At 52.9% G+C, this 26761-nt stretch overlaps 1 protein-coding gene across 9 annotated transcripts in view; it reads left to right on the top strand.

Annotated features, from left to right (window-relative positions):
• AK8 (adenylate kinase 8) overlaps positions 1–26761 on the top strand; it is a 129620-nt gene that overhangs the window by 40648 nt on the left and 62211 nt on the right. For all 9 annotated transcript variants that reach the window (XM_019816698.3, XM_011288706.4, XM_019816702.2 and 6 more), the window contains 5 exons: positions 5489–5570; positions 6324–6395; positions 6995–7195; positions 10302–10433; positions 17969–18058. In XM_019816698.3, coding sequence (XP_019672257.2) covers positions 5489–5570; positions 6324–6395; positions 6995–7195; positions 10302–10433; positions 17969–18058 — 577 coding nt within the window. The remainder of the gene's footprint in view (positions 1–5488; positions 5571–6323; positions 6396–6994; positions 7196–10301; positions 10434–17968; positions 18059–26761) is intronic.

Genomic DNA, 26761 nt, shown 5'->3' with positions numbered 1-26761 from the left:
TCACACAGAGCAGGACAGCCCGCTCCGCGTCGGGCCGCGCTCCGCTGGGCCTCGCCAAGTTCCCCAGGCTGGCTGGCTCCGTTCGCTCCCTTTTTTTTTTTTCTCATCCGTGACATCTGCTCGGTGCTTGTCCCTCCTGTGATACCGTACCCCTCGCAGCTGTGCAGACCTCCGGCTCTGTGCTGGTGCATGGGGTGCCCTGAGCATACGGCCTTTTTGATGTGTGATAAAACAGAACCGAGCCACGGGGGTATGGTGAGCGAAGGCATCAGAATATCAATTAACCTGCTCTGAACAAAGCTGCGGCTCCAGAGCGGAATAGACATTTCACTGAAGTGTCAGGAAGACGGATAATGTATTCTAATTAGGGACTGACGGATACCTCCGCGCTCAGCCACTCCTGGTAGTCGGACCCACGAACCTAACGAGCGTGTGCCATCATGGCACCGGCCGGGCGCTATTGACTGATTTATGACTTCTTGCTTTGCCAGAGTCGGTGGCCGTTAAGTTGCTCTCGGCCAAAATGGCAGTGTCCCTCCCCCCCCCACCTACCCCCCGAAAGCGTGGTCCATTTTGCAACTGGGTAGTTGCCCACATCTGTGTAAATGCAAGAGCTCTGGGAAGGAAGCTGTTTCCCGAGTGCCCCGCCCGGGGTTTCCATCTTGAGGACGCCCCGGGACCTACACCCCGTGATACGGAGGCCTCGGTCACCACCCTTCCTTCCCGGGGAGGACTGACTGGGGTTCCGGGGGGATGAGGAATCTCCATGGCTGCCTTTGCCACAGAGCGCGTGCGTGCTGCCCTAAGGGGTCCCTTGGGGACCTTAGGACCTGCGTGATCACACCATCCCCCTGAGTCTGGGAGAGCAACCCCGGGGAGCCGGTGGCCTGGGGTTCCCTTCAGAGCCCCCCCCCCTTTTAAAAATGTCACATCCGCCCCAGAATGACGCACGAGTGAGGCCAGGCTAATTAGGGAGATGTTCCTCATTTTGCTACACTTTTCCTGTGTAATTGGTAGGCCCGCTCTCTTCCAGCGAGAAGTCGGTGAGAGCTGTTCCCCTGAATAGTTCTAAAAGCTCTGGACCACATACTGATATCAGCTGCAATTTATGGGCGAGATGATAATGATTGCTCGGTAATGCAATATTAAACGCCGAGGTCTTTCTCGGTGCTGAGCAGAGCCGGAGCTCCAACCTTCTCCCAGCTTCAAAAAGGAACTCGAAACGGTCCCCAGCACCCCCCTGCCCGGCCCCGTACCAGAAGAGGCGATCGGTGGGCCCCCAGCCCCTACCCACCCCCCAAATAAAGAAAAACTGAGGGGGTCTGAACGTAGCTCAAGTTCAGAAAATTCTGGCTTGGCTTCCAGAGCCGGGAGCTCGCAGACGTCGCGACTCCCGACTCCCATGGCAGGTGCACATCTGAGGTGTTTGTTCTTCTTAAGGGCCGCAGCCCGGCTCTAGGCCGGCTCTAACAAGGACTTGAGGGAGCAAAAGGCTGTTAAAATTTTTTTTGCACTTTTGCTTCATTAGTTCTAGAAACCCAGGTTCCGGAGGCTGAGCGCTTTCCTGCATAATTTAAGAAATTAATGAAGGCATGCCTGATTTTTTTCAGCACTCTTTACTCTGTAAATTTGTTTCGTTTTTTTTTTTTTTTTTAACTGTCAGCGGAGGCCTTTGGAACCTAAATATTTTAATATTGAAGAAATGCAGGCCCTTTTCTGGTTAGCTCCGTTTTTAGGAACACGCAGTGTGGTGGAAATCAGGTGTCGTGGGTTGTAAAGGACCTTGAGTCTGAGTTCACCCCCAAAAGTCCACCCTCTGACCTTCAAGCAACCAAGTTCTCCTGATGACATGGGGGAGGGGGAGGGTCTCTGGCGGGGGTCCCCTCCTGAGAGCCAGTGTCAGAGACTGTGGCTTCCCGGGGTGGCCACCTGACCCCCTCGCTGCTGAGTGGAGGCTCCAAGGGTTTCCTGCTTTGTTTCAATTCTTCCAAAGCTCACTTTGTATCGGGACATCAGATCGAAGCCGTTAAAAAGTGTGTGTGGATGTGTGTGTAACTCTAGACTCCCAGGACTTGAAAGGACTTCAGAAGTTGTTTAATGTGAACATTGCTGAGGGACATAAAACAACAGTTTAGACAAAAGGGAAGATAAGGTATTGATACTGTGAGACTGTCAACTCTTCATGAATTTATTTACACATTTAATGTCATTCCAGGGGTGCCCAGCTGGCTCGGTCAGTGGAGCATGTGACTCCTGATCGCAGGGTCCTCAGTTCGAGCCCCACGTCGGGCGTAGAGATTACTTTAAAAAATTTGTTAAACAGGGGCGCCTGGGTGGCTCAGTGGTTAAGCCTCCGACTTCAGCTCAGGTCATGATCTCACGGTCTGTGGGTTTGAGCCCCGCGTCAGGCTCTGTGCTGACGGCTCGGAGCCTGGAGCCTGCTTCGGATTCTGTGTCTCCTCCTCTCTCTGCCCCTCCCCTGCTCATGCTCTGTGTCTCTCTTTCTCAATAATAAACATTAAAAAAAATTTTTTTTATGTTTATTCATTTTTGAAAGACAGAGAGAGACAGAGCACAAGCAGGGGTGGGGTGGGGAGAAAGGGGGACACAGACTCCAAAGCAGGCTCCAGGCTCCGAGCTGTCAGCACAGAGCCTGACGTGGGGCTCGAACTCACGAACCGCGAGATCATGACCTGAGCCCAAGTCAGAAGCTCAACCGACTGAGCCACCCAGGCGCCCCTAAAAATTTTGTTTTAAATGGCATGAGGATGATTCAAGAGTCTACGGGCAGGAAGATGCAGAGCCAGCATCACATCAGCATTCAGACAGTGACAAAAATGGTATTCAGAGGGGAAAAGACAGGTTGTTTCACAGATGAGATTGGCCCAGTTGGTGAGCCACAAGGAGATCAGTCCACAGCATCATGTCATTTTCAAAATAAAATGTGCCTCTGTTGAATGTTTAAATGTAAGGAGTAAAATCGTAAAAGAACACAATTTATTATTTTTTTATTTAAAAATATGTTTTTAATATTTATTCATTTTTGAGAGAGCGAGAGAGACAGAGTGTGAGCAGGGGAGGAGCAGAGAGAGGGGGAGACACAGAATCCGAAGCAGGCTCCAGGCTCTGAGCTGTCAGCACAGAGACCAATGTGGGGCTTGAACTCACAGACCGTGAGACGGTGACCTGAACCAAAGCCAGACGCTTAACGGACTGAGCCACCCAGGTAGCCTGAGAGAACATAATTTAAATGCAAGTGAATATTTACGGGCCTCTGCCATGAGAAAGGCCTTTTTGCACATCCATACAACACCAGATCAAGGAAAGGCTGTTAAATTTTTTTTTTTTTTGCACTTTTGCTTCATTAGTTCTAGAAACCAGGGTTCCGGAGGCTGAGTGCTTTCCTGCATAATTTAAGAAATTAATGAAGGCATAGAGGCACTAGCTGATTTGGCCAAAAATTTATGTGGTAAAAAAACAGCCCCCCACACAAAATTTAGAAAGTCAAAGACAATCTGCAAACAATATCGGCAACATTGTTTGCCTCAAAGGGTCTGTGGTAGTGTTTGCCAAAATAGGTGCATTCTTCTTATGTAAAGAGCTCTTATGAATAAATAAAAGGACAAAACCCCAAGAAGAAACTCGCTAGATCGTATGAATTGACATTTTGCCAAAGAAAAAAAAATTCAATTACCGATAAACATGTGGAAAAAATATGGAGCCTCACTAACGATCAAGGAGACGTAAATTAAAGCAGCAATGGCATACTCTACTTTGCTGGACAGATTTTCCCCCCAAGATACTGCCCGACATTGACAAAGATACAGGCAACAAGTGACCTGCTATTGGATTCCTACGCTGGTCAGGGCAGTTCTGTAGAGCAACATGGCGGAATGTATCAAGTCACAAAAGAGGGTGTTGACTGTTAGAAATCTATTTCCAGAATATTCTGTGTGCCTCAGGATACACTTACAGCGTTTTTAAAAATAATGGTGAAAAGCAGGACTGAAACTAAATCAACAACAATATGGGATTGGTTAACGTTTGTCAGGTCAGTTCACCTCATGCCCGGCAGCTGTGGAAACTTCCGGAAGGGGAGCATTTTGTCACATGGGAAAATGTTCCAGAAATGTTTTTGCCGTATGAAAAGTACAGGCCACAAGATAGTATGCACAGTGTGATTCCTTTTCCTGCCAGGAAAAAGATGCCAGTCACTGAAGGCTGGAAGGAGCTACAACAAAGTGTCAACAGTGGCTAGTCTCGGCCGGTGGTGTTACCAGTGACTTGGCATCCTCCACATCACATCCAGCAGTCATGGGTTTCTTTCACAACTGGACTTACATGGTTCATAAAGATAAATGTTCTAGACCAGTTCCCTCACTGTATGTACCCAAAAGGGGCTGGAGCCTGAGGGATTTCAGCCCTGGAACAAGTTAGCCACAGAACAGAAACTTGAACTCAGTTCTCTTACTGCTCCAAGATTTGGGGCTTGTTCTTAAGAAAAGTGGGGTTTTGTTTGGACTCAAGCGATTCCTTCTCCCAGGATCTCTCATCCGAGAAACTCTCTTTAAGAAAGAGGGGCGCCTGGGGGGTTCAGTCTGTTGAGTGTCCGACTTCAGCTCAGGTCATGATCTCATGGTTGGTGAGTTCGAGCCCCGTGTCGGACTCTGTGCTGACAGCTCAGAGCTTGGAGCCTGCTGCGGATTCTGTCTCCCTCTCTCTCTCTCTCTCTCTCTCTGTCCCTCCCCACTCATGCTCTGTCTCTTGCTCTCTCAAAAATAAACATTAAAAAAATTTTTTTTAATAAAAAAAAAAGAAAGAATCCACAATGTGGAAAGAGCCATAGGCACAGCACCATTCATCACAGCGTTATTTATGATGGCAAGAATCGCTAGCGGTTGAAATGTTCTGTCGTGGGCATGTTTAAGCAACTGTGGCACGCTCATTGGGCAGAATGTGGCAGACACTGAAAATGGTGGCAATGGGCAGTCGTGCCGATTTGAGAAAGTGCTTTGGTGGCTGTGAGGTGTGATGGAAAAAATTAGGACACAAAATATGTATGTTGTGATTATGGTCACAAATGTAGGATTCAGAAGGGAATATAATAGGGACACCTGAGTGGCTCAGTTGAGTGTGTAGTCACCTTTGGCTCAGGTCATGATCTCAGGGTTCATGAGTTCCAGCCCCGTGTCGGGCTCACCATTGTCAGCGCAGGGCCTGCTTGGGATCCTCTGTCCGCCCCTCCCTCTCTCTCTCTCTCTCTCTCTCTCTCTCTGAAAACAAGTAAACATTAAAAAAAAAAGAAGGGAATATAACAATACAAGAGTACTTGTTAAGGTGGGTGATGTGGCTATCAGAAACATTTACTCTCTTTTGTCTTAAAAGTTCCAGTTTTTTAAAATAACACTATTATATTCCTTTTATAATTCCAAAAAAAAAAAAATCTAAAAAGTAAAGATAGATGAGTACCTCTCAATTCTCTGCCTAGGGCTGGATTCTGGATGGCATTCCTGAAACTCGGGAGCAGGCCCTGATGATCCAGACCCTCGGGATCACCCCCAGACACGTCAGTGAGTAGCCTGTGGCTGTCCCCAGACCCCAGAAGGGAATGCCCTGCTCTGTATTGCCCACTCCCAGTGCCCACCCTCAGCCCTGCACCAGCCAGGACCCAGCAGGAAAAAGGACAGCACAGTTGAATTTTATAAAGCTAAAGGCCTTTGGGGATCGCTCTCAGAAAAATGGAGTTTTAGGGCTGCCTGGGTGTCTCAGTCAGTTAAGCGTCCAACTTTGGCTCAGGTCATGATCTCACGGTTCATGGGTTCAGGCCCCACGTTGGGCTCTGTACTGACAGCTCGGAGCCTAGAGCCTGCTTCGAGTTCTGTGTCTCCCTCTCTCTGCCCCTCCCTCACTCATGTTCTGTCTCCCCCTCTCTCTCTCAAAATGACTAAACATTAAAAAAAAATTTTAAGTAAGAAAAATGGAGTTTTGTTTTGACCCTGGCGGTTCCTTGTTCCGGGAATCCCACCTCTGAGAAGCTCTCTTTAGGGAATAATCCAAAATGTGGCAAGAGCACTCCCACCAAGACGTTGCTCATCGCATTGTTACCGTGAAAACTGTTAGAGGAGACGTTCAAGTGTGGGCTGTCCGCTGGCCTGAGACTGTGCCTTCACGGTTGGGTGCTGAGCAGACCTCTCTAAGGGAACGTCGGGGGTGGTCGTTACATAGCAAGAGAGACGCAAGACAGGTTATCAGCCCCCGAGATTCAAGTGTCTGGGACCCGCCGCCCAACCTGCCTGGTTGCGCTCTCTCCCTTCTCTGTCCAGTTGTGCTGAGCTCTCCAGACACCGTCCTGATTGAGAGAAACTTGGGGAAGAGAATCGACCCTCAGACGGGAGGTAGGACGTCTCCACCCCCTGCCCGCTCCATGGGGTTTCAGAGGTGGTCAGTGATCGGTTGGAGTGACCGACAGCCCCACCCCCCATTTACTGAGCCCTTCTCCACTCGGGGTGCCCGCAGAGGGCCACACGGGGGCCGCACAGGCGGGCACGTGCTCCAGTGTGGCGGGCTGGGCTAGACCCGTGGGAGATGGTAAGCCCTGGCCCGGAGGAGTCGGGGCAGCAGACAGACCTGGGTTTGTGGACTCTGGCCCCGCCCCTTTCGAGACTCAGTTTTCTCACCTGGACACGGGGTGACCCGTGCCTTGTGATCGGATGGCTGTGAAGACAAGCGTGTGCGGGTGGGGTCCGTCAGAGTGCCCGGCTCGGAGCACGTGCTCCAAAGTCGTGGCCGCCCTTCCCGCCGTGCTGAGAACCCTCGGCGTTTTGTTATCGTTAAAAGAGACATCAGAGCAGCTCCGGAGGCAAAGTACATCCGCACGGCTCCGGGCGGGCTCCCAGGCTTCGGCCCCCCGGACGGCAAGCCCCCCGGACAGATGCCCTGGTGGCCTTGGTGGTCCCCCGCAGGTGACTCTAACCACGCGCCTGTCCCCTTGCAGAGATTTATCACACCACCTTTGACTGGCCCCCCGAAGCGGAAATCCAGAACCGGCTGGTGGTGCCAGAGGGCATCTCAGAGCTGGAGACGGCACGGAAGCTGCTGGAATACCACAGGAACATCATCAGGATCCTTCCGGCTTACCCCAAGATCCTGAAAGTCATCAGCGCCGACCAGCCGTGCATGGACGTCTTCTACCAGGGTAAATACACAGGCGGTGGTTTCCCAGGCACCTTGGCCGTCCGTGACCCTCCCGTCCTAGGGTCCCTTAATGTGGCAGTGATGCCAGGGACCAGGATGTGCTGGAGACCCTGGGAGTCAAGTCCTGGACGGCCTAGGTTCCCTGGGCTAATAACGTTCTACGATGGGCGTGGCCAGCAGATTTGATAATGAGGGGGTGGGGCGGGAGGGACAGCAGGGGCAAGAAGTTTGGCCCTGGGGGTGAGGGAGAAGGAAGAGAAAGTTTGTAAAAATTAAAACAGACGTGCGCACAGAACCCATGGCCACCGCACACACACACACACAAACCGGGCAACACAACTCAGGGGTTGTGAGTCCATGCAGAGCAGGGGAAGTGGCCCCACCCCCTCCCACTGCACTGTCATTGGAGCAGTGACAAAGGTCCACAGAAAGCACCTGAAGCAGGTGCATGTGTTCGCACAGCCATGTGGAGGAGGGTGAAGGTTGAGCCCGGAGACGTGGGGGCCGGGGGCCCTGTGTTCACACGTCGTCCCCACCACACGTCAGCCGGGCAGTCTCCGGCAACCCTTGTACCCCTCTTGGCCTCAGTTTTGTCATCCCTGAAGTGGGAACAGAAATCTTGTCTTCCTCCCAGGCTTGGGTGAGGATTACATGGGAGTCTGCAAATCACATCTCCATAGCCGCGAGCCCAGCACAGGTGCGGAGAGGCACTCAGTAAACATCAGACCTCATTGCTGTCGGGCCTTGGCATCCTGTCCAAGAAGACCAGGGAGAGTTAGACTAGTTCGATCCCAGAGCAGCTGAATTATCATTCAGAAGTGTGTCCGCGTCCGATTATCCCCTCCTAGGCAATGCTGAGGAAACGACACAATAAAAATGCCAGCACGGAGGTCCGAGACACTTGATAGCCGACAATGGCCTTTTGGGGCGCATTCCCTCAAATCTCTTTAAGAAAAGTTTTGTTTTGCGGGGGAAGGGCTTCTGAGCTCCCTGGCCTGGCAGTTCCCCTGGCCCCCACCTGCCCGTGGACTTTGCTGGACTCACAGCCCAGGGACAGCGGCCTCACTTCCTGAGGAGGTCAATCAGCCAACGGGTGGATGTCTAGAAAATGTCTCCACTTTACAAGCCGGGCTGTGGACACCTTACGGTTTTCCAGTGATTTTGCATCTCAAAAGGGCCTTTAGTAGTCTACACTGCACTCTGAAGATAAACAGCCACTACATTTATCTTACGGCACGGTTCTGAATTTACACATTAATTACTTCCAAATCACTTAATTAAATTTAAAAGTTCAGATGATCGTTCATAAAGAATTCATGCCTGGAATTGTAAATAAAAATGTGAGTGTCTGAATATTAATTATTATTAATTAATAATGCAGACAGATACATTGAAAATTGGAGTGCGGAATTCTGTGTTGTTTTTTTAATCTCTCTGCAGTGCATCCAGCAACCACATATTTTTAAAAAGAATAATTAGATGTTGAGACTGTCTGGGGGATCATTACTTCTAATTAACTTAGTTATTTACTGTAAATTAAGCATCATTTGTAAGCAGGCTTCTCTGCCCGCAGTGTCTGTGCATTTCAGATGGCCGTGGATCTAGGAAGTTCTGAGGCTGGAGGGGCCTTGCTTGAATGGCCTCCAGCTTATTCTCAGGGGCTGAAAATGTCACCCCGGCCGCAGGTGTGGGAGCATCGCCCCAGCCCTGCCAGCTCCCGGTAAAACGGGGCAAGAACGTAACACATCTCTCGTGGGAACGCTGCACCCATCGAATAAGACGAAGTCCGCAGAGTGTTTATTTAGCTTAGTGTTTAACACACGCTGGTAGGTATGACGTTATCATGAAGACAGTTAGAATCACCACCTTTACGACAGTCGGTTAACTTACCTGTGCCTCGATCTCCAAAGAAGGGGGGAGTTGTGGTCTCTAGAATGATCCTTCCAGTTAAAAAAATCCTACAAAGATTTGAGAGCTCAAAATTCATACAATGAACATCCCAGGGCTTCTCATGGGCCCCCCACTTCCATCCTGGGGACGTTGGTGGTTGTCACAACTTGGAAGTGGGCCACTGGCACCTGGTGGGTGTGCCCAAACCCCTGGACCAGGGATGTGCCCAAAATGCCACGAGCACGCAGTTGGCACACCCTGGTTTCGGGGGGTGGCTGGGTCCCTAAAGGCTGCGTGTTGGCTCAGCCCCTTGCTAGAGCTAAATCCGTCCAAAGGCAGGACAGCCACCAGAGGGCCGTCCGTGGCCGACCCTGTGCAGGACGGTCTGGGTCCCTGGCAGGAGGCAAGGCTAGAGAGGGAGACCTGTTCTGATATGGGTGGCTGGGGAGCTGGCACCGGCCCTCGGCATCAGCAGGTGCCAAGCTGCCCTGTCATGGCCTCCTCGGCTGCTTGCACAGCCCCTCCCCCGTGCTCAGGTCAGGGGTGACCTGGTTTGCTGTTGAGTCGCCTGAGTGTTGGAGACGCTGGCCCCCGTGCCTCCCCCTCTTTGTTCATCAAATGCCAGGGCGTGCCACGGGCCAGCCGTGCACCCACATCTGCCCACTCCTGGGACCTATTTGGTCACTGTCTCTTTGGAGACTCCCAACAAAGTTGGTGTCACTGGAGCGCAGCCAAAAGTTATTCTCTACCCATGTCCTTTAGAAGTCCCCGGACACGAGGCCCCCTCCAGGCCTGATGCATTTATCAAAGTCTAGATCTGACACTGGGAGACGCCTGGTTCCAAGCTTCAGGCTGGAGGCTCAGTCCAGGGTCAGTGTGGAAACATCCCAACCCAACCTTGTGCATCCTGTGTGCTGGGACCAGCCCCCCGTCGACCAGGAGGGAAGCGCAGGTGTTAGAGGAACCGCAGGGTGGACAGTGCTTCGGAGGTGGCTTCTCTGGATCCCCTGCCCCCTCTGCCTTAGTGCCCAGGCCTGAAGCGGATTTCCTTCCCCACAGCTTCGCCCCGTGGCGGCTGGCAGCCGCCCAGGGGGTTTCCACGCGGCTGTAAACGGGAGAAATCGTCACTGTTCTTAAGAGCGTGAGCGCAGGTGCCGTAAGCTGGTTTCCCTTCCGTTAGGACCTGAGTTTACTATGCCCATATCCTCTCTTTCCAGCTCTGACCTATGCCCAAACCAGCCATCGATCTAATGCCCCGTTCACCCCGCGGGTGCTGCTTTGCGGGCCCGTGGGCAGTGGGAAACGTCTGCAGGCTGCCCTCCTGGCCCAGAAATACGGCCTCGTCAACGGTGAGTGCCCCGGCCGCGCCCTGTTTCCAGAACCTGCCCCCGCCCCCCCTTCCCCCACTGCCCTCCCAAGCCTTCCCACCTTGTGGGGGTGGTGAGAAGGAGGTCAGTGTTGCTTCTCTTTCTTGCTCTCTGCCGTCAACAGTTTTCAGGTCCGTCTTCGCAGGGATGGTTCCTCACAGAGAATATGGCCATAAAAACATTAACCAATAAAAACACGTCCGCCGCCCAGAGAGCCCATGCGTTTTCTAGTCATCATATTTCACTCCTTGGGAGCAGTGGTTTCTCTGTGCTCTGCACCAGGGGCGCTTCCTCCGGCCCCTGCGGTCTCCCTGGAAGCCACAGCTCTCGCATAATCTGGAGCTCTGCTGCGGATTTATTTTCTTATTTTCTCCGGTCCCGTTTGGCTCCCCAGCCCCGGCCAGCGGGTTTACGGGCAAACGGTTTCTGAACCAGAGGAAGGCTTCTCGAAAGCTCGTACAGTTTCAATAAATATTTTACCAGGAGGAGAGGGAAATACTGAAATCGGTTCTCCGGGTCTGTCCCGAGGTGGCCCCCGGCGGTCTCGGATGCCAGCCTCCCTTCAGGGGGATAAAGGCCGGAAAGGAGGAAGAAGCAGAACAGACAACGCTGCGGCTGCCAGGAGCGAAAGGGCCGCCCTCACCGCCACCGCCGCTTCTGATAAATGCTCCGCAAGCCGGAGTAACCTCTAGCTGTGAAGGAAAAACGAGACCCGCGCCCCAGATGTAAAAATACGCATATATACGTCTCCAAATCCTGCAGATACGCCCCGCAAATATCTATGTATACAAACAAGCACGGATGTACATGTACCAGCCCAGAAGGATCAAGTTTCGAACGAAAATGCCTTTCAAGGAGGTGGCCTCTAACGTAAAGTTCCAAAACCACTGAGACTAGCCAGGAATCAGCGACGAAAATCCTACCCGGGACGTGAAGATAGGGAGCGGAGCGATTGTTCTGTTTAGTAATGAAAAATAGTCGTACTAGTAGCCTCGTGAAAATACCAAACGGCAGTGCTCTGATTTGATGAGTACGGAAAGGCACTCTGGATGCCTTAGGGTGAAAAATGCTTTGGCTTGCACCGATTTGAAAACAACAACAACAACAAAACAAAACAAATTATTCAGGTAACTTGTTCTTTAGGTTTTACCTCTTGACTTATTACAAGGCTCAATTTGCAGCTACGGTTGTGGTGTCTTTGCCGAGAGCGAGCACCAGTCTGTCGGCCGCCGCACACACGTGTTTATCGAAGGGACTGTTGTACGAAGGGCTGGAACACTGGCGGTGAGACCAGCGTGAGCGGCCGAGGGCGGCTCCGAAAGCCTCAACAGTGGTAGAGCGCCAGGCCTCACGGAAATCGTTGTCACTGTGCCGGATTTTGTTTACACAAACAGAGTCATTCAGGAAAAACGTATTTATTTATTTTTTTTTTAATTTTTTTTTTCAACATTTATTTATTTTTGGGACAGAGAGAGACAGAGCATGAACGAGGGAGGAGCAGAGAGAGAGGGAGACACAGAATCGGAAACAGGCTCCAGGCTCTGAGCCATCAGCCCAGAGCCCGATGCGGGGCTCGAACTCACGGACCGCGAGATCATGACCTGGCTGAAGTCGGACGCTTAACCGACTGCGCCACCCAGGTGCCCCAGGAAAAACATATTTAAATTCACATTGCTTTCCACGTAGCAATCATGAAAAATGAGATCACAGGCCTAGATTTTTTCCCAAATGGAAGATCGGAGCAAGCTCATCACGGTTTCTGTTTTGTAGCTAAAGAGCCACGTGGTGGGGGCCTTTTCTGCTAATCCAGCTAACTCAGAAAGTTCGCGTTTCCCGAAGGCGTTCTTGATAAGTACAAGACCCCGCGAGGCCCGTCTGCATCCAGGGCTCAGGGAACGGCGGGCTCCCCTGTGGCCACCCCCTGGCTCGGCTCTCATGTCCCCATTTCCCGACTCTTCGGTTGTGGGCAAACAGCTCTGAACAAGCAAACAAACCAACGTTCGCTCCAACAGGGTTGATTGGAACACTCGTGTTCACAATTGGTTGAGAGTATGAAAAGGCACTTTTTGAAAGACACCGTGGGGTCACATGTGAACAGTGCACATGCTCTGGCCCAGCGATTTCGCTCCGTGGGTTTTATTCTACCGAAGCACTCAGATGTCGAACAAGAGATGTGAGGGTGCATGATGGAAGAGAGGCGACCCCGAACTCTGTTAATAAGGGGGATAATTAAGTAAGCTGTGGGAAACCCATACACTGGAGCATTAATTATTTAATGATGAATCAACGTGAAGGGGCAGCTATTGAAAAGGAACCTGTAAAGTGACTTGATGTTCGTGATATATTGTTAAATGAGAGAGGGGGCGGAGAGCCAGTCGCTCAACAGTGTTCAGGGGATGATCTCCTTTCCGTTGACAATGTGTGTTAGTGTATGCTCAGAAAACATCAGAAGGAACATGCATACGCCAAACTGGCTGTCTCTGTGGAGTGGCATGTCCTACAATTCTGATTTTTTCTTTTTGTAGCGAGCGTGAATTTTCTAACCAGAAACAACCGTGAAGAATTTTATTCCAATGTCATAATCGCCCTCATTGAGTCCCCGCTCTATGCGGTGCCCTTTATTGGCACGCAGACAGGGAAGATGTAGAAAGAACCAGAGAGGAATGTATGGATCCGGGTGCACGACCAGGCTGGGAGAGGGGAGCAAGCAAGGCTGTCCAACCTAGTTCCAGGTCTGAACGTGTCCCCAGCCTTGGTCCCGGGACCCGTTAGGAGAGAGAAGATTATTACAGGGTTTTCTTCATGGGACATCGTGAAGCGAGGCAGGGGCTTTAAACCATTCTTTCCTAATACAAGCACTGAATGCTACGCGTTTTCCTCTAAGCGCTTCTTTAGCTGCATCTCACAGAATTTTAATGTGTTGTGTTTTATCATTGGGTTCAAAACATTTTCTCATCTGCCTTGTGGTTTCTTTTTTGACTTGTGTATAATGTAGAAGTGTGTTGCTTAATTTCCAAATATTTGGGAGTTTTCCAGGTTTGTGGGGCAGGGGAGTATCGATTTCTAATTCCTCTGTGCTCAGAGAACCTACCTTGTACGATTTCAGTCCTTTGAGATGTACTGATACTTTTTTGTGGCTCAGCGTGGTGAATTCCATGTGCACTAGAAGAGAATATGTGTTCTGGCATTGTAGGAGGCAGTGCTCCACAAATGTCAATTAGGAGAAGATGTCTGATAGGGTTGTTCAGTTCTTCCGTGTCCTTCATGGTTTCTCACTGCTATTGTTTAGTTACCAAAAGGGATCTGTTCAAATCCCCAGCTCTGCCTGTGGGTGAGTCTCCTGCTCTGCCGGTTTCTGTTACATGTTATTTGAAGCTCCGTTCCTGGGAGCATGTACGCTGAGGACTGCTGTGTCGTCATCATCGTTGTCTTCTCCTCCTCCCCCTCCCCCTCCCCCTCCTCCTCCTCCTCCTCCTCCTCCTCCTCCTCCTCCTTCTTCTTCTTCTTCTTCTTCTTCTTCTTTAAAGATAATTTTTAAAATTTATCACTTTTTTTTAAATGTTTGTGTATTTTTTAGAGAGAGCCATGTGAGTCAGGGAGGGGAGACAGAAAGGGAGACAGAGGATCTGAAGTGGGATCTGTGCTGTCAGCACTGAGTCCGACGCGGGGCTCGAAACCACAAACCGCGAGATCATGACCTGAGCCGAAGTCGGACGCTTCACCGACTGAGCCACCCAGGCGCCCCCTGCTGTGTCTTCTTGATGACATGACTGCTTTATGGTTAGGAAATGCTCCCCTGTCTCCGGTAACACTTATCTTCTTGGAGTCTACTTCATCTGATACTAACATAGCCACTCTCTTATGATTAGTGTCTATATGGTATATATTCTTTTTTCTTTTGATTTTTTTTAATGTTTATTTATGTCTGAGAGAGACAGAGCAAGGGCAAAGGAGGGGCAGAGATTGAGAGGGAGACACAGAATCCGAAGCAGGCTCCAGGCTCTGCATTGTCAGCACAGAGCCCTACTCGGGGCTCAACCCCACAAACTGTGAGATCATGACCTGAGCCGAAGTCGGACGCTTCACCGACTGAGCCACCTAGGCACCCCCTGTCTTTTCTCTTTTAAATCCTCTGTGTCTTCCATTTGAAATATGTGACTTGTACACAGCATATAATTGTATCCTGCTTTTTTTTTTTTTAATGCAGTCTGACATTTTCATCCTTCAATTGAGATGTTCAGTACATGTCCATTTTAAGTAGTTTTCAGTATGGTGTCAAGCCTCCTGTCCTGGGTGTTTTGTCTTCTGTTACCTCTTCTTTGTTTCTGCTTTCCTGCCAACTGTTGGATTAACCCAGTGCTTTTTAGCAATCCATTTCATTTCCTCTGTTGCCTTTTTTGCTATATGTCTTTACTTTCTTTTGCTCATGGCTGCTCTAGGGGTCACAGAGCATCATTCACTTGTCACAGTCTGCCTTGAATTAATGCTCTACCTCTTTGTGTATAATATGAGAGCCTACAGTGCTGTATTTCCATTTACCTTGCTCCCGTCCTTTGTGCTATTTTTTTGTTGTACATTTTACTTCCCCATGTTATAAACTCTACAGTATATTGTAATTATTTTTGCTTTGGTCACTTGGTTTTCTTTTCTTTTCTTTCTTTCTTTCTTTCTTTCTTTCTTTCTTTCTTTCTTTCTTTCTTTCTTTCTCTCTATGAAAGCATGAAGGGGAAAGGTCCTGTGATATACCTACACATATCAACCCTTTTTTGTTTAGGTCTAAATTTCCACCTGCTATCACTCTCTTTCCGCCTAAAGAACTTCCTTTAACATTTCTTGTAGTGCACGTCTGCTGGCGACAAATACCGCTTTCATCTGCCTGAAAATGTCTGTATTGCACCTTCATTCTTGAAGGATGTTCCTGCTGCACATAGAAATCTATGCTGACAGGCTTTCCTCTTCGCGCTTTAAACACGGCATTCCGTTGTTGTACGGCCCGCGTTGCCTCGGATGAGAACTCGGGTTATTTTTATCATTGTTCCCCCATGTATAGAGCGTCTCCCCACCCAGCTGCGCTGACTAGTTTCTCTTTGTCTTTACTTTTCAGAAACTCAACTATGATGTGTCAAGGTGTGGTTTATGTTGGGTTTATTCCGGTTGGGTCTCAGAGATTCTCCGATCTGTGGATTGATGTTTTTCATCAAATTTTGAAATATTTTTCATCAGATTTTGAGACTCCCTTGCCATTATTTTCTCAAATGTATTTTTCTGCGTCTCTGTGTCACCACTCCCTCCCTCCCCTCTCCCTCCTTTCTGGAACTCTGATTGCATGTACGTGACACTGACTGGTACCGCCCTCCAGGTCTCTGAGGTTCTAGTCTTTTTTCCGGGCCTCCCTTTACTTCCTCTTTGCTTTGGTTTGGATACTGTATGACCTGTCTTCCTGTCTTCTGCTTCATGGATTGCAACCTATCCAATGATGTTTTCCATTTAAGATATTGTATTTTCCAGTTTCTAGAATTTGCATCTGGTTCTTTTATATAGTTTCCATTTCTCTGCTGAGATTCCCCAGCTGCTCACCCATTTCAACTGTCTTTCCCTTTACAATTGTAAATATATCAACGAGAGTTGGTTTCAGTTCTCGTGTGCTTATTCTGACACCCAGGTCACCTCTTGATCTGATTCTATAGCCTGTTTTCTCTCTTTGTAGGGGTCACACTTTCCTGATTGATGGATCTTTGCATCTCAAGTAGTTTTTCATTAGATGCTAGACGTTGTGGTTCTCACATTGCTGAGAGTCTGGATTGTGTGGTTCTGCTTTAGGAGCAGTAAGTTAAGGGGCGCCTGGGGGGCTCAGCCGGTTAAGCATCCGACTTCGGCTCAGGTCATGATCTCGCGGTTTGTGGTTTCGAGCCCCGCGTCGGGCTCTGTGCTGACCGCTCAGAGCCTGGAGCCTGCTTTGGATTCTGTGTCTCCCTCTCTCTTTGCCCCTCCCCCGCTCATGCTCACTTTCTCTCGCTCTCAAAAATAAATAAACATTAAAAAAATTTAAAAAGAACAGTAAGTTAAAAGTTGAGTGCTAGGAACGCCTGGCAGGGCTCAGTCGGTTGAGCGTCCAACTCTGGAGTTTGGCTCAGATTGTGATCCCTGGGTCATGGGATCGAGCCCCACATCAGTGCTAAGTGAGGAGTCTGCTTGGGATTCTCTCTCTGCCCCTCTCCCCAGCTCTCTCTAAAAAAAAAAAATAATGGGGGGGTGGGAGGGAGGGGAAAGTGGGTGATGAGCACCTGTTGGGATGAGCACTGTGTGTTGTATGGAAATCAATTTGACAATAAATTTCATATTAAAAAATAAAAAATAAAAATAAAAAAATAAAAAAATAAAATAAATTAAAAAAAAAAGAGTTGAATGCTAATAGGCAGTTAATTCACTACAGGATCAGCTTGATCCGGTGGAGGCTTTTAGTTTTTGTTCAGGTGAGCCCCAAGTGTGCATGCTCGTGGGCTCCTGCACCCCTGCACCCAGAACCTCGGGTGACTGGGTGCCGGGCACGGTCACACGGTCTCTTGCTCTGGCTGTCAGAGCACCAGCGTCTCCCTGCCTCTCCCTTGGCTCACAACGTCCCAGGGACTTTTCTCTGCCAGGCCTGGGGTAGGGATAAGTTCTCACCTGCCACAGGTGCTGCTTTGCGCTGACCAAAGACCCCAGTGAGTCCCCATGAGGATTTCTGAAGCCCTTCTCTGCATGGCTCCCTTCTCCCCATCACGCTGTTCCCCCAATTCCAGTGCTCGGTCCAGCCTTTGCTTCCCACTGCTGTGTTTGGCTCCCTTTCTCCTGTGCTAAGGTCTGGAAAGTGCTTGTAAGTAGAAATCCAGGGTGAAGGTGGGCCTCCCTTGGGTGTCTCCCTTCTCTCAGGGTTCACAGCCCTGTGAAGTCGGCGGTCTAATTCCTGAAAAGGACGGTTTCCCATCTTTGGCTCAGTTTTATAGCTTTCTTTTTTTTTCCTTTTTTTTTTTTAATGTTCATTTATTTTTGAGAGAGGAGAGAGAGAGAGAGAGAGAGAGAGAGAGAGAGAGAGAGAGACAGAGTGTGAGTGGGGGAGAGCAGAGAGAGAGGGAGACACAGGATCCAAAGCAGGCTCCAGGCTCTGAGCCGTCAGCACAGAGCCCGACGCGGGGCTCGAACCCACGAACCGTGAGATCATGTCCTGAGCTGAAGTCAGACGCTCAACCGACCGAGCCACCCAGGCGCCCCTGCACCGTCCATTTTCAATCTGTTCTCTGCCAGATACATGCCTTTTCATTCCGAGCCGTCCTCCTCGGTTTCTTCTTTATTCCCCAGGTCCTTTTTGATATTTGCTCTCACTTGGACACACACCCCCACCCTCAGAAAAACCCTTTTATATTTTTTCTCAGTGACCTTTTTCTCCCCCCTGGCAGGCGGCACCGGGGCTTCTTTTTTTCTCATTCTTCCTTCTGTTTAAAATTTCATGGGTGTCTTTCTGTTCCTCTCTCCTCCAGTCCACTGTGGGCAACTGTTGAAAGAGGCAGTAGCAGACAAGTCAAAAGTCGGCGAGCTCATCCAGCCCTATTTTCAAAAGAAGATGGCAGGTAGGTCACACTCCTCTCAACTGCCACAGCCTTATGGGCTCGGGGCGGGGGGGGGCCAAATCGCTCCGTGTGGGGCTCATGAGCACTGGGGGGGGGGGCTCAGCCCCGGAAAGGTGGCTGCGAGATGGAAATTGGGCTTTCCTGACAGCAGAGGTTCTGTGTTCGTTCACCGGCAGGGCCTGCAGGCTTCCAGCCGTGTCCCGATTTGGGGGGTGGGTTGTGGACACCATGTGTTATTCCTGGAGGTTTGGGCTGTTTCTGTTTCTCGAGAACGGATGCTTTTCGTAACTGCTGACACTTAAGATTGAGAGCCACGGAGCTGCCCACAGCCTTTATTGCTGGCCATACAGAAATACTGCGGACAAATATTCTGGTTTAGTCGGAAGTCAAAAGCCAGAAGGTTCAGACAGCTTTGCAGATCCAAGGGTCCACCGGCCCCTGGTCCTCGGGGGTTTCGAGGGGGGAGGCCGGGCCACATCGTCCTTCCAGGCCCTTCTGCGATGTACCGTCTGAGAGCATTGCCGGTCAGCCCCCAGCCAGGGCACCTTTGAGATTATTCTGCTTCGATTTCCTGAGCCCAAGATGATCCGTGAGCCACGTGGCCACCTCATTTCTGAGCTCCTCCGGACCCGGTGACCCCACCCCCGCGGCAGGGCATTCCCTGCACCCACATCTTCTTGCCCTGCACCAGGTGTGGTTCCTCTGTGCCGTCCCCCAAGTGTGTGTGAACACGTACTTGGGGGAAGGCGTGTGTTGGTGAGGATGTCCTCCCGGCGGAGCGCTCGCTGCTGTCCCCTACTGTCTTCCGGATAGAGTAGGTGGAGGGGAGCGCAGGAGACGGGCCGTTTGCTGCTGACCCGCCAGCTGGGGGGGACACCTGCGACTCCATCCTGGCATGGCTCTCCCAAGCCCCCCACCTTAGAAGATGCCCCCATCCCCCAGGGTGAGGGTCAGGTGAGGTGCGGTCAGACCCTTTGGACACAGTGATCTGCGCAGAGAGGGAGTCCGTTCATTCCTGCGTCGCTGGGGTGTAAATCGAGCTCCAGGCAGGACTGCAAGCCAGTGTGAGCGTTGGCACCTCCCTGTCTGGTTTGGACCCCCGAGCCGCCCCCGCGAGCCGTGCAGCCCTCGTCAGAGCCCGAGGCCTCAGTGGTGAGCTGGGGACAGGAGTCCCCGGGTCGCAGGGTTCCCGTGGGCGCACGGGATGTGGCGCGCACACACGTGCCCGGCAGGCGGGCTGTCGGAGAGCGACCTGCATGCGGCAGGCGGGTCCGTGGAGGGCCCGGCACATTCGGGCACAGTCTCCCTCCAGCAACGCCATGTCCCATCCACCGGGGTGGGTGCTGCTGGTTCTTAGCACCCTAGAGAACATTTGCCGGGCAAGTGGGCAAATGTAGTGAATTAACAAATTTACATCACTTTGTCTATTTTTAAAGCTTATTTCTTTATTTTGAGCTGTCAGCACAGAGCGTGGCGCGGGGCTCCGACTCGCAAACCGCAAGATCATGACCTGAGACAAAGCCAGACGCTTAACCGACTGAGCCACCCCGGCGCCCCTAAGCTTAGTGGTTTTAAACAACACGCATTTATTACCGGGCAGTTGTAGAGGGCAGAATTCCGGAACCAGGGTGTGATGGGGCCACGATTCCCCCTGGAGGCTCCCGGGACAGTCTGTTTCGTCGCCGCTCGGGCTCCCAGAGGCCCTTCCTCCGTCCTCACAGCCAGCTCTTGGTGCCCCGTCAGACCTCTTGCTCCCCGACCACTGAAAACAAACCCCCAGTTTGCAGTGGTGGGCAAGAGGCAGAATTATTGTTTGTCTTGGGGAGTTTTGGTGACCACCAAAGAGACTGAGGGCACCTGTCCCCGTAAAGCCGGGGGGACCGGCAGCCTCCGTGGTCAAGGCTCCGCCCTTCGTTGTCCCCTCTGCACCCTGTTGACCTGGACGTGCAGTTCTGTGCTTCTGCACTCGCTACAGAATTGAAGACACAACAGCAGCCACTGCTGTGTGTTCTCAACGGAAGCAATAAATTCCGGCGTTTCACTAATCCCAATCTCGCAGGGATAATGGACAGGGTTTAGACGCATCGTCACTAACCGGGTGTCATTACGGGCCGTGCGGAAGCCGCAGACACAGCCACGCGTCCGGGTGGGCACAGGAGCAGGGCTGGAGCCACCAGGTCGGGGGTCCGCTTCCGGCGGTTAGGATGCGTCAGGCTTTAGGCGGGGTAGTAAGTGGTCGTTGGACCTAAGCCCAAGGAAGAAGACAGTGTAAACGATTCCGACCGAACTCGGATTTGAAGGGAAGGTCACACTGAACACGGAAGCTCCACTCAGCCGACCGCAGCCTGGCTTCTCTGCAAATCACTGCAGGGGTTGACTTCTGAGCCCACTGGGGGGCCGACCCAGAGTTCTCTGCGGGCCTCGGGTGGAGAACGTGGCAGGGCTGTAAGGGCACATTTGGGCTTCCGGACACGGTTTCTCCCATCCAGGTCTGGGGCCGAGCCCGTGGAGATGCCTCCTCCTGATAAATGGCCCAGCCCTGGCGGTGGGGACGGGGCGCCTGGCCTCAGACCTGCCCCGGGGGGAGCCTGACTGAGTGCAGGCAGGAGTGGGGAGGGCACAGTGGGGACGAGGGCCGGCCAGCTGGAGGACGGGAGCCGGGAGGACGGAGCCGGTCCAACGAATGCGTCTCCTCTCTGGGGAAGAGTGAGGCTGAGAGCAGGGGAGCAGAGTTCCTCTCCCGGGTGCTGCCCTGGGCTCTGAGGTGTCCCCCCCACGCTGAGAGCAGCGAGGCACGTCCCCTTACACCGTGACCCGTCGGCAGAATTCCAGCAGAACGAGAATAATCACTCTTCCGTTGCTCTTGGAGGCCTGCCGAGGCATCCGAATTTCCCTCTTCAAAGCCTAGGCGCGTTTCATACATCTCTGCCCGGGGCGTCAGCAGCGATTCCTGGGAGCACGGAGAGCGCCCGGCCACTCCTCCACACGTGTGCAATCCAGAGGGTTCAGCCAGCTCGGCTAAAGGGGCGGAGACTCTTGCGAGGGCTTGGAGGCCTCATCACCCTGGGGCAGAGCTGGCAGATGTCACCAGCAGAGCACCTTACCCCGCAGCCGCCCTGCTGTAGAAACTCACCCCGCCACCCCGCATACCAGACGGTGCCCTTCTGGGTACCACACTGCCTGCGCTGGGGACCCTGCCCAGTGCTCCTGGCTGCTGGCCTGCCCGCCACCCCTCCTGCCCGTCTCTCCCTGGGACCCCCGCCGTCACAGCCTCTTGCCCTCTCTCCATTCACCTTGGCGCTCCAAGCCCCAGAGACGGGCAGCTTTGCGGCCGTGGCACCTCTCCGCCACCCTCGTGGTCACCGTCACCGCCATCGCCAGTGCGGCTGAGTAGATCCAGATGCCGTCTCCCCCCCACCCCCCTCCATGGAGCCACTTCCTCTTAGTCCCCCCCCCCCCCGCCCTCCCCCGCGGGGCCTCATGATGTGACGTCCCAGGCGTGACCTCTGCAGACTCGGTTATGTGCTCTTCTGTCCTCACAGGTGCTGCCAACACCTCCTTCTTTTGAATCAGCAGCAAAATTAATAAGTGTTGTTTTCCCATCTCTGCACATTTACTGGGCAGAGGACCCCAGGGGCCTATCAGAGCTCGTCCGAAACCTCTTGATCCTAGGCTCTTGGCGACTGCGCCGCGGACAGAAGGCTCGGGAGCTGCTGCTTCTGTGGCCTGGACTCTGAGATATACGGGTCTGACTTCCTAAACTCATTCCAACTCTAGCTGCAGCCACAACACAACAAATTTATCCCCCAGGGTCTGCACGCAGCCTCCTTTATGCAGGCAACGTCCATCCCAGGCACCGGGCACCGGGCGCTGGGGTCGGGCCTTAAATCACGCAGGCTCAGCTGCCGGGAAGCTCCTGTCACTTTTACGTGCGTACGAAACAAGTAAAAACTAGTCCGGGTTTGGAGGGGAAAAATCCGTTCTCAGCTGTTTACAAAGCGTTTAAAATTCGATGGTTGGTGCCGATGGGTTCTGTTGCCGGTACGACCGATGGCGGTGCGTGCCAGAGCTCTTTCTCCCCGAAGTCAGGCGTGGGAAGTACTCGATCTCAACTCTGCCTAGATCATTGGTGACTCCCGGTGGCCACCGCCTCCAGATGAGGTGCTCAGCCCCTTCCCTGGGGCTCCATGCCCACCAAAGGGTCTTGTGGAAGGTGGGGTTTCTTAATACTGGAGGCCCAGAGCGTCTCCAAGGGAGGCCCCGATTCTGTCTTTGCCCATCGGAACGTCTGGTTCTCTCCAGTTTGCACCTAGTGCGAAAGCCAGCCTTCCTCGCCGGCCTCCACTCTTTGCCATCAGAAAGAAGTCTGCACATGGTTCCTTTTTACCTCTTCCCTCGGGTATGTGAGCCAGAATGTACGGTCCACAGGCCGTTGGCGGTGGACACAGCCTCACTCCAGATTGCTGGGTCTAATTAGCACTACAGCACCGTCTCTTTGGTTCAGAAGGGTCGCCTTCTACCCGGTTCTGGTAATTGTTTCCTTTCTCGACCGTCGCTTGGGCTTTCTCTAGAGAACAGCTACCCTGGGAAGGTATTAAAAACAGCCAAAGGCGTATCTTGTCCTTGTTGGCTTCAGCCTTTGCTCTAAGTGTGTGAGCTGTTCGCCTTGATCCGACCGCATTGCCCTGGGAACGTTGTGGGACTGTCAGGTCGGGGGGACCGCCCGCGACGGCGCGTCCCCACCCGGGGGCATTGGAGGCGGCCTCTAGTCTTTTACAGGACGCCTGCCAGCCAGCCTGGTGGCCCGATTACAATGGGCTCCTAACTCCTGTCACCCCTATCACCGATCCACCCCGCGGCACCTCCCCCCGCCAGCAGCTAAAGCAGTTCAATTACCAGAGGGCCCAGGTTCCTTGGTGCCCACGCCAGACGTACACTGACTTCCAGATGAGAAAACAGCCATTTAATTGGTGTGTAACTTTCCCCTAAGAGCGCCAGTCCTGACGCGTAGGGAAGGGACCGCGGAAGACGCATCATTAGAGAGTGATCCCTGCGCCCCCGCCCGCCCACCGCCCTCCTGTTTCCCAAATGTTGCCGCCTGGAGAAGGTCCGTCCCGGCCTAACGGAGGCCTAACGGAACCCTGGCGGAGTCGGGAGGTCTGGGGGCGATTCGAGGCTCATCACCCCTTCTGGAGACGAGACCTCGTCACAAGCACCAGCCAAACCGGCGCCAAACCGGCGCGATCGCAAGTGTTTGCGGGAACCTTCCGCGGGTCCGCCTCCTCGGGGAAGAGGGGCGGGGGTGGGGGTGCGTGGATCAGAGCTCCCGCCGAACTGCCGCCCCCTTTTAGGGGGGAATTAATATTCTCATCACTAAATGCACACTAAAGATTCGACAATAGACCAGATTTTCCCTTTTGTTAAGAAACTTGCAAGGACTTGCCGAGTTGAAAGACAAAGTAAACCTTCCCGTCTGAGGAGGTAAGCGGGCCCGGATTGCTTGTTTTGCTCGGTGTAGCCGGGCGGGTTGCACGCCCGCCTCGGCGCAGAGGGGAGGCCCGAGGGACCTCTGCCCGGCTGCAAGGAGGGCTTTGCACGCGGCGTGTTTGTACCAGCGCGAGACAGCGCGCGGCTCTCTAAATAATTTACCAGTTGATTAATAGACTCACAGGGGTATAATTAGAAGAGGAAGAGACGGTGGGCACAGTAACCGGTACAGTGCTTGGGGGAACAGGAGCCTTTATTTTTTTAAAGAAACTTTCTAGGGTGCTGGGCGTTTGAAGACAAGTTGGGAAGCGCTCAGCGCCTCATCTCTTTTGAAGTGGAAATAGGACAGTTTGAATCCGTCGAGTTTAATTTTTCACAAGCTTTAGGGGCCCCGCAGTGCAACTCCCTTTTTATTATTGAAAAAAAAACTCTACATTTTTCTTTCATTTTTCTACACACACACACACACACACACACACACACACACACACACATGCACGCAGCCCAGGCAGTAAGTAATAAACACATTAATTTACTCTCTTATTCGGCGTGTATCTTATTCGCTTCACCTCCCCCGGATGTGTCCCCGCGCGTCCCTCCCGCACCCCCACCCAGAGCTCCCACCGCGGGGGCTGCCAATAGGTTGATTAATGGACGCCCCCTGTAATTTATGCATTTTAAAGGAACCCTCACCTCGGTCTGACAATGCTTTTGAAGTAGCTCCTTTTTTCAAGTCAAACTTTTGACTTTTCCGCTGGGACCGCTACAAAGATTTCCTTATGGAAACTAGGTAGGAGACTTTCTCAGCCCGAGAGGGAGCCAGGGCCAAGATCGCCCAACAGAACAGCAGGTCTCCAAGCGGAGGTTGCATTCCGAGGCCAGAGGGCCCGTCAGTGAGGACGGTTCTAGAAAAGGGGGCTGGCGCCCCCGTCTATCAACAGGTTCGTGCCCCGAGAGGGTCCGGCTCTCTGTTTGGTTTTCTTTTTTCTTTTTTTGTTTAAACTAGATTTTCATCGCAGGAGTGTGCATTGGCTCTCCACGTCATTAAAATGATGCTTTGCCAGGACATCATCGAAAGGTTTGTCACCTAAAGGTGAAAAAGCTTTTCGTTCTATGGCCAGTCCAGTGGGGAAACTGAGGCAGCGAGGGACCCTCTACCCGTTCGTGCATCCGTTCGGCGAAACCTCTCTCCCCACCAAGAGTGGGGTTCGTCTAGTGCCATTCTTACCCCCCCCCAGCTGTGTCACCGAAGCGGGACAGCCGCTGGCCTGTGTGCTGGACTGCAGGGCCAGCCAGTGCCTGCTATGTGCCTGGCATCCTGATTACAAAATGAAACGAGACAAAACCCAGACATTTCTGCGAAGTCTAAGGTGAGCCCTGAAGTGCATGCTGCCCTTCTCTCTCTGACTAGAGCTTCTGGAAGCGTTTCCCCTCCTTGGGCAGCCCCAGTGGCTTCCAACCCGCTCAGCTGTGAAATCGTCTGCGACAGGCCAGACCCGGAGGCCCCAGCCTCCTCCAGCCAGGAGGCCTCCTGGTACAGCCGTCCGGGCGGCCGCTCACACCCCCGAGGCAGGTGCAGCTCGAAGCCCCTTTCCCTCTCGGAATGTCCTCGATGGGGAGCTGACACCAGCTGCTTTCTCCTTGGGCTGAGTGGGGCCTGAGGTGTCCAGGGGGCGGCTGCCCCCAGTGACTCTCTGTGGGGCCCCCACTTGGGACAGTTGCCGCATCCCCGCAACAGATCAGGGACAGGAGGCTTGTGGGGATTTGCCAGCCAGAAGGTGGGCTAAGGCATCCCCGTAGGGAGCTTGGCACCGCCGTGATAGATGAGGGAAGCGCCGGGCCCACAGCGCCAGCCCTGCACCTGCCTACCTGCTCTGCTGATGAGGGGGCAGAAGGGCGGTGGGTGGACGCTGGCTGGGGGTAGAGACGGGGTTGGTGGGGTGGGGGCAGAGGGGCGGAGGGTGAGAGGTGATGGATGAGTAGGGGGTGCAGGGGAGGGGAGCGAGCCCTTTCTCCTCACCTCCCACCTCAGACCTTGAATGCACACATTGATTTACCTGTGATCTTGACTGCTGGTGAGATCTGATCTCACGCCCCTGCCTTTTGCTCAAGGCTGGGTTACGGGGGTGGGGGGTAAGGGACCTCTCCCTCCCCCAGTGTCTGCCCTCGCAACACCGCACACTGCACATTTTTGCTGAGGCTGTGCCCAGCCAGTGATCTGCTCCTCGGTCCCCAGCACCAGCCTGGCTCACAGCGGGAGCTCATGTCTATGAATGAATGAATGGATGGATGGATGAACGAATGAGTGAACGCATGAATGAGGGGGCACCCAGCAATTGGTCCGGCACGGCGTAGTGGGGCAATACCGGGGAGGCCCGCCTCGCGGCGTCTGGGACCCAGAAGCTTTTCTGCCTGCACTTCCATTTAGGAGAGACCCCGTTCGTCTAGAGGAACAAGGCGGGGACAGGGGACAGAAGGCAGCAGGCAGCCTGAGCAGTTTCCGGAGAGGTGGCCAGCAGCGGTCACTCCTGGACGGTCGGGGGAGCGGCTACAGGATAGGGCTCTGGACTTACGCTGCGTGACCCCGGTTCAGATTCTGTGGCTTCCCAGCTGTGCGACCTTGGCCAGGCCACCCAGAGCCAGTTTCCTCATCTGCAGGGCGAGCTGGCCACAGTATCGAAGGCATGGGGTTGTGAGGTGTGTAAAATGAAATTGCGTCTGTAATAGCTGATTCGTGTTAGCATCATCGTCTTCGTACTGGAAGCAGTGGGAGTAGGAGCAGGATCCGTGGGGTACGTGTGTACGTTTCACGTGTGGGTTTCGACATTCTTTTCCCGTGGTGCTGCCCGCTTCGGTCCCTGTGGTGACCAGGAACTGGCGAAGGCCCCGTTTGCCACACGCCTGGTGCCCCAGTTACCTACTGCAGCTGCCTGACAATTTAATGGCATAAAATGAAGACTGTTTTATTACACGTTTGATTTCGTGGATGAGGGTTTCCGGCTGGGCGTGGCAGGGACGGTTGGACTCCATTCCGTGCTGACTTGGACCTTAGCTGGCACGGCTTCGGTGGCTGGAGCTCGCTAGGCCGGCTCATCCCCAAGCCCTATGTCTGGTTCTCAGTTCTGGTGTCAGCTTGGTTCCTTGGCTCTTTTCCTGCGTCGGCTGGGGCTTCTGTGTGCGAGAGTCCTCAATCCCGTGCCTCGTGCCTGGGACCAC

Source organism: Felis catus, chromosome D4 (genome assembly GCF_018350175.1).
Source record: "Felis catus isolate Fca126 chromosome D4, F.catus_Fca126_mat1.0, whole genome shotgun sequence".
Lineage (NCBI taxonomy): Eukaryota > Metazoa > Chordata > Mammalia > Carnivora > Felidae > Felis > Felis catus.
Note: the sequence above shows the minus strand (reverse complement) of the source record. Positions and strands in the feature narration are given on the sequence as shown.